At 38.6% G+C, this 12461-nt stretch overlaps 1 protein-coding gene across 3 annotated transcripts in view; it reads right to left on the bottom strand.

Moving 5' to 3' along the window:
• The window catches only part of kcnq1.1 (potassium voltage-gated channel, KQT-like subfamily, member 1.1), a 68994-nt gene that overhangs the window by 42013 nt on the left and 14520 nt on the right, over positions 1-12461 (bottom strand). For all 3 annotated transcript variants that reach the window (XM_042488426.1, XM_042488421.1, XM_042488435.1), the window contains exons 3-5: positions 3176-3302; positions 2609-2687; positions 50-146 (exon numbers count right to left, since the gene is read on the bottom strand). In XM_042488426.1, the coding sequence (XP_042344360.1) occupies positions 50-146; positions 2609-2687; positions 3176-3302 (303 nt within the window). The remainder of the gene's footprint in view (positions 1-49; positions 147-2608; positions 2688-3175; positions 3303-12461) is intronic.

Genomic DNA, 12461 nt, shown 5'->3' with positions numbered 1-12461 from the left:
AAGTAATATACAAACATAATTTCTGGGAGACGGGGTTGTGATTGTATACCTGCCGATGGATGAAGACAACAGAGCCCAGGAGACGCCACGTTCCTCCCTGTCGGTCCACGTGGAGCATTCGCAGGATCTGCAGGAAGCGAATCCCTCTGCAAATCGACAAAAGTGCTGGTATGAATGTTAACACACAAAATGGGGCCAAAAGAATATGGACACCTGAATATTACACCTAAATGTCAAATCAAGCCAAGTCAATTTTATTTATAAAGCCCATTATCACATATCACAATTTGCCTCAGAGGGCATTACTACATACGACATCCATCTGACCTTAGACCCTCACATCGACTAAGGAAAAAATCCCCTCCAAAAAAACCTATAACAGGGAAAAAATGCGTAATATGTAATATCCTATATGTGACTGCTTAAAAACAAAGACCATTAATCATGTATTAATCTCCTCCTCTGGGAGAGCTTTCCACATGGAGCCTGGCTGCAGGATTTGTTCCATTAGTGAGACCAGTTCATCCCAGAGGGGTTAGATGGGGTTGATTTCAGGACCCCTTGAAGGTCGGGGAAGCCTTTCCACACCAAACTGGGAAAAAATATGTCTTTATGTGACCTAGCTTTGCACAGCAGGGCATTATCATGTTGAAATAGTAAAGGGCCTTAAATCTGTCAAAGGCAAACACGCTACCTTCAGTAGAAACCTGCTGCAGCTTCAGAAATAACGCCAATTAAAGAAATATTAAAACAATACAATGAAAAAGGTACTGTAACTGAAAAAAAACATGCTGCAGAAAGCCAAAACAAATACATTAACAGCAAAGATGCTGCAAATACAGAAACAATGCAAAGTCAAAAACACACAAACTCCCAAAACAAATGCAACAGACAAACAGAAACACAACAGAAGTTCTCCTTCAGGGGGATCGCTAAGTGAAACAGCTTGATTTTGGACACCACAGAGAGAAAGATGAGAGAGTGTGGTTTTTTGCATCAGAAAGAAAATTGGAGTAAAAATAAAAAGGTACACATTCGTTTTTATGTGTGGCCTTTGTCTTTTACAATATTATAAAAGAGCAACAGATTTACAAAGCTCCAACTAGCTTCCATTGTGTTGACAGAATACGCAGGATTTTTCCATTTTTTTGTTTAAAAACAGACTAGAAGAGTTTTTAACTCCAAATTTTGAAATTCGGTTTTACGCACACATAAGGAGAAACTTCACAGTCGTTATTCTTCCGAATCTCGAACATGCACACACTGCAAGATTTAAAAATGATTTTGCATTTCACACTACAGGTTATTAAGATTATTGTGCCGGAAGGAGCATGAATGCAGCACCTCGCATGATCTCATGGGAAAGCAGATGTAAAGAAAATGGAGACTGACGTGTTGTGAAAACTTGTAATGTTAACAGATCTTTGCAGTGAGAAAAACAAAAGCTCGAGGCGAAACCAGTCTGGAAAAAAACACGGTTTGGAAGACGCAGTCAACATGGGTTGTCTATTCTTCAGTGAGAACTGGAGTTGAGATTTTAAGCTCTCACTTTTAACATCCGTCAACAGTAGTAGTATTTAGGCTAAGGTTTTAGCTGTAAGAGCGAGAATGTTTACTGTAGCTTGCAGGGATGCACAATAATATCTGCTGGTGGTCAATCAAGATAAGAGTATGCATAACATGAGGTTAATTTAACTAAAGAGACTTGATGATCACTAAAATTAGGTGGGGATAAAAGAGGATATAATGACAATGGTATCAGTTATTGGCCAAATTATTTTTTTTTGTATTGGTATACTGATTATCGACGTAAAATCAAATATGGTGCATCCTTTGTAGCTTGGTAACACCATCAGCTGCTCCATACTGATGTCATCCAAACTGTAATTATCAAGATGTTTGAAATTATTGGGGCTACAGAAGTTGTCTGGGCCCGTAGAAATTTTGCATTCAGTCATCCTTGTTGTTGCTGAGAGTAACAGTGTTATGGCGTTATGTCAGCAAGTTAAAATATTGCCATCATCACAATATGAATTTTCCTTATATTAAAAATTATACCAGTATTATTGTGGACGACATGATATGGCACACCTCTGATAGTCATAATTGTATATATTCCATTTCTGCCAATAAACAACCCTAAATCCTACACACTGGACCCTTGACCTCACTCTTACACACACTCTGACTCACTCTCACTCACTCTCACACACTCTCACTCACTCTCACACACTCTCACACACTCTCACACACTCTCACACACTCTCACACACTCTCACTCACTCTCACTCACTCACTCTCACACACTCTCACTCACTCTCACTCACTCTCACACACTCTCACACACTCTCACTCACTCTCACTCACTCTCACTCACTCTCACTCACTCACTCTCACACACTCTCACTCACTCTCACTCACTCTCACACACTCTCACACACTCTCACTCACTCTCACTCACTCACTCTCACACACTCTCACTCACTCTCACACAATCTCACACACTCATTCCATCGAATTAGAGCACTACTACAAAATGGCGAACACACTATAAAGTGCACTATTTGCGTGACAGGGAACGATTTCAAGCACAACTACTGTCTCTTACCTTACAGCAGAGGTGGCAAAAACTTGACCTTTGGAGCCGACTGACAGCACAACTATTGAGGCAACAACTACAATCAGATCTGTAATGACAGAAAAAGAGAGGCTTTATAGAACAGGCACATTTTCAAAATATGGATGTGCAGTGTTGAAAGAGCAAGCATTATCCTCCATGTAATGTTTTGAAAAAGTCAAAGAACAAAGTGCAGGTACTAAAAAGTGGATGGAAAGTGTGCTATTAAGAAATTATCACTGGTTTTCATTAAAAAATTATTGCATAAATCGATTGAGGTGAGAGGGGTTACAAATATTATTAATGCTAATATTCTTTGCTGCATATTTAAAAATCACCTGGAGGCTCCAATTTTCAGAATAAAAAGCTGAACGTGGAAAAAAAAAATCACACTGACAGTTTTAATTTCATGCTGAATTTGTCTGAGATATCTCATTTCTGGATGAAGCTCAGGATATATTACAGATATTGTTTAAATACTGTGTGTGGGTGGAGAGTGATGTGTCTGTTTGTGTGCATGTGTGCGGATACGTGTGTGCATGGGGGCTGTGTTCCCACCTATAATAGATATTGGCTTCCTGGCAAAGCGTAGTCGGCCGCAGATGCCAACATATTTACTGCGGCAGCCTGCTGACCAGAGGCGGACAAAATATTCCACACCGAAGAACACCACAAGGACGATCTCCTGTCAGAGAAATGAGGAGAACGGAGCAAACAAATGAGGGAGAAGGACAGGTGGGAGACAGAAAAAAAAGAAAAAAACATCAGATGTTGTTGCAGGTTATTCGGTGTAACAACACCTGAACATCTGCTCAGACAGAAAGTGCGTTTTAAAACAGATATGGTTGAATTATAGATGAGACGGGCTGCACAACTGTTCTAACTACTTCCTCTTTTATTTTTGTGTTAAGAGCAGCTTCTCACTCAAACCTTTCACGGCAATTCATTAAGGATTATTGATTCACAATCAGCAGCCGCACCATTTGTCACTGTTTAATTTGTGCCTGACCATTGATTTATTCTCTATTTCAGCTGCTACATGACGTCCTCCGCAAGTATTACAAGTTACTGGAGGTCCTACATAATACTAGGCATATGTATGTCTGTATATATATTTACAGTAAGTTACTGCAAGCAGCTAGTCAGCTCAGCCTAACATGAAGGCAGGAAACAGGGGGAAACCGCTAACTGGCTCAATCCAACTGCAGCAAAATCCTCCTACCAGCAGCTCTAAAGCTCACTAATTTAGTCATATCTCATTTGTTTAATCCATTCAAAACCTGCAATGTAAAAAAAAAAAAAGAAAAAAGAAAAAAAAAACATGTTGCGGTGGTTTAACAATGTTTTTTGGTGCCAGACTGGCGCCTGGTGCTATTTCTGTTTTTTTCTGTTCGAGTCTGTGCTGATTGCCTTGCAATTGGAAATAATCACATGCATGACTACCCATTAAACCGCAACATGTCATTTTTACACTTCAGGTTTTGTTTGGATTGTTAATAAGGGAATTGTAAAGGTGTTGGTGGGATGATTTTGTTTCAAGTCTTTTTGCTAAACTGAGCTAATCATCGCTGGAGGAGTTTATATTTTCTGCACCACATCTGGATTACTTCCTCTTTGTTTTCTCGTTCTTAGTCTCCTTATTATTTCTTAATTCACATGACAATAACAGAAACAGGCCACAGCAGCACAAGTCCAATACCAAACATGCAGCCCATACAATTAAACCCTCTCAATTAAAGCTGCTCCATTTCAATTCCATGTAAGTTTCCTCCAGTGCTCCTGGAGGACAAATGGATTAAAAAAAATCAATTACGGCACACAATTACAACAACACGTGGAAATTAATGAACTGATGTGAATGGGAATGCAATTACCTCCACACGTCTCTTAATCACTGACAAGCATTTGGAAATGAAGCTGTCTGAAAGTGAATCAGTGCCCTTTCACAGATTTTAATGGTGACACGATCATTTTGCAGTGAATGATGGGAGGAACAAACTGCAGGATTCGGGGACAAGATGTGTTTCCTGTTGTACAGCAGGAGACGTTTTCAGCTCGGAATTACAGAGGTGTTTTTCTTCGTCAGAGCCAAAGATTAAAACGTCAGTGAATATAAAATAGCATGTCTCGTAAAACAAAAATTGGATTAATAATATGTTAAATTTGTGTTCTTGGAAGCGAATATGTAAAACGTTGTATTTCTTAATGTATTCACTGAGGATTTCTTCTCCAAGGTTGAAAAACAAATGGTCTTTCCAAAAAAGGGGAGTGCATTAACAAGCAGGGAGGGAGCGAAAAGGGGCATAGAGGAGAATCACAACAGTTGTTTTTAGTTGGGTTGGACACCTCATGACTTTAGAAACACAAGTTGACTCGATTGTTCACTGTGATCTTGAACTTTTCACTGCACATTTTTATCAAACTGTAGATGTTGGCTTAAAAATTGAGCGTGCCATTTATTTCTGAACTTCAAAACAAGACAGTGTGAACAGTCAGGAAGGTGACCTTGAGTTAAGATTGTGTCGTCAGCTGCTGTTTCCACAATGATCTGTCGAGCTTGACATTTGGAGGAAAAATCTAAAAAGTACTCAAAGTAACTTAAAGATTAAAGGCGACAATGTATTCTCATTTTCAGGTTCATGCTTGTATTTTGGGATTCTACAAGGCCATGTTAAATGTTTGAAAAAACTAGAATTTCCTTTCATTGTCTGCCTGAACATATCCATGTCGTTTTAGTTCCCCTCTTCCTGACAAACAGCAGTCTGACCTGATTGGTTAGCTCTTTTGGGTGAGGTTTGAGTCTAATCTCAGTAGGCAAAATGTTCCACAGTTTGGAGGCTCTGACAACAAAGGTGCGGTCACCTTTCGTCACAAGCCGAGAATGAGGATCGCCGAGCGGAGCTACATCCACTGATTGAAGGCAACGCCTATAGGTACATAGGGGGTCGATAATCCTTAATGTAGTTTGGAGAAAGGCCATGTCATACTTAAAAGTGATCATTAAAGTTTTAAAATCAGTGTGGTAAGTAACAGGCAACCAGTGTAAATTTGCTAACACAGGAGTAATGTGTTCGTATTTTTTAGTGCAGGTGGGTCGGTGAAGGGAGCTCTGCCTGCAACCACCTTAAAGTACATTACAAAAGTTCAGGCAAGAGAAAAAAAAACATGTATAACCTTGTGTAAATCCAAAGGAGAGAAGAAAGATCTAATTTCAGAGATCTTTTTAGGCTGGAAAAAAAGCTACATGCAGCAGCTACTTGATGGAAAGTCTTGGAAAGTTATGGAAAACAGAGTATAGAGAACCCCCGGAATGAGTTCCAAAACCTGGAAATTAGCATTTAGTTAGCATTTCAGTCTCAAGGTCAACGTTTTTTTTTTTTTCTTTAATGGATTTTAGGCTAGAAACCTGAAATAAGGTCCGTGGTTAACACATGCTTTAGTGACTTTGACGTTTTGTTCTTCGTCAGTAAATACCCCACTTATGAACTTTGAAGCTTTTTTTGTGCTTTAAAAACTTTACAGCCTCGTAGCAGTGGTGACACAACACTAGTGTAGCCCATTTATGGCCTAACGCTAGCTTTTTACTTCTAGCATTTAGGCTTCAAAAATCTTTAAAGAGGTGTTCATTTGGTAAAACAGCTTATTCCCTGCAATGACCCAAAATCCAATGGAAAAATCCCACAGGTGTTTTGACGAGGAAACCAGGGGGACACAAACTTCCACATCGACCTACAGAAAAACGCCGGCACTCTATTTAAAAGCTCTGAAGCTTGAGGTTTTTGCAAAGAGGGACTACTTTAACAAATGTTTATTTCAGCATTTGAATCTTTGACCATATTTAATATCAATATCTGACATTATAGCATTATATATAGAGCAAAAAATAAGAAAAAACATGATAGATCCCCTTTTCAACAGCCACAGCATGACAAGTGAGCTAATTCTAACTGCAGATGAAGAACGTGTTCTTATGAGTCCACTTTGTTCTGAGGAAATGAGACCCGATCCACGATCCAAGTGGTACCGGGTCCAAAATATACTCCTCTACTCGGGTCTGAGAAGGTCTTTTTTTTATCAGTTTCAGCTGTGATCAAACGGTACCTCATAATTACTAGTGGACAAAATACTTTAGGAAATAAGTCGCCTATGTAAAATGTGTCGTTTTTAAAATGACCATTATTCTTTTTTGGTGATTAACAGATGTTAAATTGGTTGCCAAGATTACGTATTATCCTCTATATATTTATCGCCTGGTTGGTTATGAATGTCTGTCCATGCGGGAGGTGGGAATATGACTTTGAATTATTTCTATAAATGAGTCTTTGAAGCATAAGAACTCATTATTTTTTTAAATAGCTTCCACGACTTTTTATTTGTTCTTAGACGTCATTATTATCATAATTCTGCTGTTTTCCACCACGGCTGTAAAGTGATGGCGCATCGTGCTTTAGCAGGTGCTCGCTCTCTGTTAGGCTCTGCTCCAGTTTACAGCTATGTTACACCTGGTTAGAAATTTACGAGTTAATTATAAACCATTGTATGAATATGAACAAAGACCAGTCCTCATTATCTTCCATCCACCTGCATCTCACGCCTTTCTCTTCCATATCCATCAGCTCTCACATCCCTCATCGCTCCAATCCCCCCTTCTCTGCTTCCTCACCTCCTTCTCTCTCATTACTGGAACCACAAGGGGGACAATAAAACTAGGATACCTCAACTAGTCATGGCCTCCACAGTGAGGCTGTGTCCAAAATCGCTCACTGTACTCTATATAGTCCACTGCATAATGAGTGAGTCTGTACTACTGTCTGAAGGTATTGCAGGAATGATTATACCATTATTGAAAGTACTGGAAAGTGTAAAAACAATTTTTATTTTTTAACAGACCACTTCTGTGAACTTTGATCATGGAATTAGTTGTATTACCAGTACTAGTTTTATTTCTATAAATGTACTGTAGACATGTACCATTACAGTACCTTGAAAACATCTCAGAAACGGTGAAAAAAAGTCAAAAAAGACTAATTTTAAATTTATTATCTTAGCATCACAACCTCTACCATAAAAGGACAATTCGACCGTTTGATTTAGCATGACTTAAGGCAGTAAAAACATTATTCTTTCAAAATAATTTCACCATATATATAATGGATAACATTAAATGTATCATTGAACAACAACAATGTTTAGAAGGCTGTTTTTTTATAACTATATCTAACTATATCTATAACCACTGTGGAGCATATTTTTGAGAAATGATTTGCCCCTCATTAAATTTTTATTTTTTGTGTAAAGCTACATAAATCCCCTCAGTAAAAACACTGAAACTATATTATTTTTTTAAAAAATATGCCTACCTTTGAAAAGCTGACCACACAAACCCTCATGTCTGGAGTGAGTTTTTTTGCTACTAACGTCCTGTAGGAGGCAAACTGGAAAAAGCAAACCATTTAAAGACACAGCAACTAGTAACAACATCTAGTGGATTTTTTAGCATTACAAACCTAAACCAATGGTAGAGATGACTCAGTCAGGTTGAGTTATGTTCAACACATTTTTCATTAAGATATAGTGACTCTAAATGTGATCTACCAAACAGATGAGCGGGACATTAAAGGGTTGGCGAAATTGGGGCCAGTAATAGATCATATGTTTATCACAAATATGCATGTCAGTATTTGTTATGGACGATTAACCGCTGACGTTGATATGACACATTTTAACTGCTGTTAATAACAGTTTAATGACGTAATTAACCCCCCTCGATCATCATCTCTACTCACTAGTAGGGATGATTTTGAGACAGCTTGAGTCCCTGAGTTCCTCTAAACCATCATCGATCCCAATTCGACCCCCGGTTCATCCCCTCATGCTCTACTGCTACTTCATTCCCCTCGCCATCTCTCCATCCCCAACCTTTGTTCATCCTCTGTTCCCAATGAAGCAATTTGCATTCACAAGCGACTTGATGGCCTTTGTCGGTGAAACTGCAAATAAAACATGTTGCCAGGCTTTGTGTGCAGAATGGGGAAAAAAAGTATAGCAATCCTTTTTTTTCCTGAAAGTTTACACGCATTTTTTGGATCCAAAAAACAAACAAGGCCTTTTGGGAATGTGAAGCCTTTGGGCAAACCGCCAAGCATCTGGCCAAACACACCACTACAAACACTGTGAGCCACAGAGCTGCATCTCCAAGTACAGAACACAGTGGTCTCTGTTAACCTTGAGTGTGCAGGAAGAAAGAGACAAGACAAAGAAGATGCTTCAGTGGTGGGGGAGGAGAGAATGAAAGAGTGGCAGGGTCAGAGCAAATCTCTAAACTCAAAAGCACAAAGTACACAACAGTCCCTTTGGGAGGGGGGACGGAAAAGATGAATGTTTGAGATTTTGGTAGTAGGGTGGCAAATATTAATTATTCATTATCTGTGTAGAAGAGAAGAATAAGAAGATTAAACGTCTCCAGGGCGAACTTAAGGCGGAAAAACATTAATGTATATTTCATGATATTGTGGTATTTATCAGCACATTTCTTCATAATTACAGGTTTGACTCACACACAGGAAGCTCAATGAATCCAACAATGGACCTGCAGGATCAGAGAGTGCGATGTGCAGGCTCGCGAAACACCATGACCATTTCATCCCATTATCCTCAGGCCAAGGTGAACTTGTCACATGTGGCACGCTCCAGGCCTCCTCAAAGAAAATCCTCAAGTCCTTTTTATCCTTTCTTGGGCTTTTCTTTTGTCTGAGCTTGAGTGACTCACCCTTCGCCCAAACAGTTCCTGTGCTCAGCAGCTGGTGTCTCAGGGTTAAGTTTATCCGCCCTCCAGCCTTAAACAGACGCTTGAAATTGTTTGTAGAAAAAAGCCGATGCAGGTCCAACTAAAGTGACCCTTAATTGCTTTTTTGTGAGGCGGCGGTTAGGTCAATCAACCCATGAAATTGCTTTTCAAACAACAGAACTGAGGGATATTTGTTTTAGTAACATCTTTGCTTGTTGGTATTGATTGTTTCAGCAAGACCTCTGAAAATACACAACCAGTCAAAAAACTGTGATATGAATTAATTTAACATCTCTTTTAAACAAGGGGATCCAACATACATGTTATTTCAAACAACTTTAAAATGACTCAATGTCTGTTACATCCACAGTATGTTAATTTATGGAGTTACTTTTGTGTCTGTATTAAGCTATAAAAAAGGGGATTGAGGGCAAAACTTTCAGTAACTGGATCAATAATTGTCTCTTTATTCCAGGAGAAACTAAGCAGCCAGTCAACTCTTCAGTATCTGTTTCGGAGCAGCTGAGACTGAGGCCACCTTATGAGAGTCTGGTCAGGTTACAATTAGGGGCGTAACGACCCATCGATCTGGATGGATACATTGATTCAATGAGCAACGATCCCATATCATTGATGCAAAGTAAAGTTAGGCAATAAATTGAATATGCTTCGTGGCTTGTTCCATATGCGATATATAAAATGACTATTTGCAAACATCAAGTATAAATTGCATCATTTTCATAAGTCACCGCTTTTTGGGTTCCCTCACTCTCTCCTACGGCTTTCTCGTCAATAGACACACACTGAGCAGAGCTTTTGCAGAGCTCCAGACTGTGACTTGTTGGTCACATTTTGCGACCACGGTGTGCCAGTGCGACTTGAAAATATTAGTTATGTTTGAACTGCAGAGCTGTTTGTTTGTTGCCCAAGTTCAAGCCTAAAGTCCAAAGCAAAAACATCACATCAACATGTCTGAGACGAGCCAGGTCCTTCAAAATAAAAGCACTATGGGTCTTTGATTCATGTAATTATAACAATAATTTTTATAATGTCATTATTAAAGTACTTTAACTTCCTTATAACCATATTTTATTAAATGATATATCAGTAGTGTATTCGACTTTAGTATTAGTAGATAATTATATAATATTTTGTATTTTGCTAGTTAATATCATTTCAAAGTACATTTTAAAAGTATTGCAATATGTAGTATATTGTGTATTGTGTTGTAGCCTTAAAATATGGGGATAATGTTAAAGCCCAGCCCTATCATAAATGTTACACATTATGCAACTACCTTTAACTGCTTTGTTTTATGAGGGCTGTTACGGTTTCTGATTCATTTAAATGAGTTGTTTGACGTGGAATGGGAACAACATCTATCAGGAGATCAGAATCAGGACTGTTTGCAGATGCCAGCCAACAAACAGACAAAACAGAAGTGCTGAGCAGATGGTGAAAGTCAAAGGAAAGATCAGATCAGGAGGCTGCAGAGGGAGAAAATGCCACAGGCTGTATCTACAATGTAAATAGTTCTGTTATGAGAAAACATTTAGATAAGGTATGGATTTAGATTCTTTCCATCTTTCTTAATCACTCTCCTGGTATCCGTCAGACACATGTGGTTCACGGACCACTGACTAGTATCATTAAAGATATACCATGGAGTTTTCTTGTAAACAAACACAGTGTATTTGTTTACATTTAATGTTTCTTGCCCAAAGACATCCTGCACATCCTCTAGGCATTAAAAATAAGTGGTAAGGGATGCTACCTTATAAAATATCGATAAAGCTGATTGTTTGATTTTTTTAGAAATGTTTTGAAGCGCTGTTTTACAGGGCTTCTGATTACTGATACCTTCGACGGGAGACCGCAACCATCGCACACATACTGTGTGTGGAATTGCATGAAATTGAAGGATAAAGCCGACATCATGACTTTCGTTTGGTTGATATGAGCAGATTTGGCTCATTATGCAACACAACATGAGGCAGTTTAACATGCAGGAACACAAGTTGTTTTGTCCGCATAAGTGCTAAACTAATCCATATAATCTTCATGGGAGTGTAAGTCTTGAAGCTGGTGTTAAAGCAATTCTTCTCTTCTTTTTTTCACTTCAGTGTTGCAAGGATTACTTTTAGATTTCATTCTTTCAGTCATTGATTGCTTCACACTACATGACACTACATGACTTGAGAATTTAACACTGCAGACTTATTGAATACTATTCTGGCAGTGTTGATCTTTTAGGGAAAAGAGACCCACAGAGTTTGAAAATGAGAAAGCTATTAGCTGTGTCACCTCTTTTAACTCCATATAACTTTATATAATATACGCGGCATGGATCTGCACACTGAAGACTGTGAGAGAGCAGCATATAGATTTGTCTCTTGAATGAACTTAGTTAACTATCATCCTGTCTGGGGCCGAGTGAGCTAACCCCGTTAATAATCACTACATCACCAAGCTTTCACCGCCAACCTTTTAATCAATTCCACAAAGCCAATTTCTAGTCTGATCAAGGCTTTTAAAGGGAACTGCTATTTTCAAGCTGGACACTATTTTCATATGTTTTCGTGTCTAAGTGACTAATGGAGACAACTATTGTTTAAAATTAGTCCAGTATGGCAACAAGAGGCTGCCACGTTACCACTCAGGGCATGTTCAGACTGGCAATGTCCGTTCACTAAAAGTGTTGTTTTTGCCGCTGACAGGTTCAGATTATTATTCTAAGTATCTGAAAATGAGCAAGACCGCCTAGCTGCAGACACACAGACCTCCGTCAGCACATGTGCAGTAAGATCTCCGTTAACGCAAATCACGATTGGTCTTAACATGGAGCGCAAAAAAAAAAGGAAAAAAGAAACGAATTTGGAAATAATAATTTGATTAGCTTGGTTTAGTGTTTATTCACAAATGTAATTTTCTTAAAACTTCTCGCATATTCTTTTTGTCTAAATGGGATACAACTATTTAAAAGATCATTGACATGTTATAAAATAGTCAACAATAACTGTCTTTCCTATAGCGATTGTTAAATAGAACAGGTGGAAA

This window comes from Plectropomus leopardus, chromosome 1 (assembly GCF_008729295.1).
Source record: "Plectropomus leopardus isolate mb chromosome 1, YSFRI_Pleo_2.0, whole genome shotgun sequence".
NCBI classification, from domain to species: domain Eukaryota; kingdom Metazoa; phylum Chordata; class Actinopteri; order Perciformes; family Serranidae; genus Plectropomus; species Plectropomus leopardus.
Note: the sequence above shows the minus strand (reverse complement) of the source record. Positions and strands in the feature narration are given on the sequence as shown.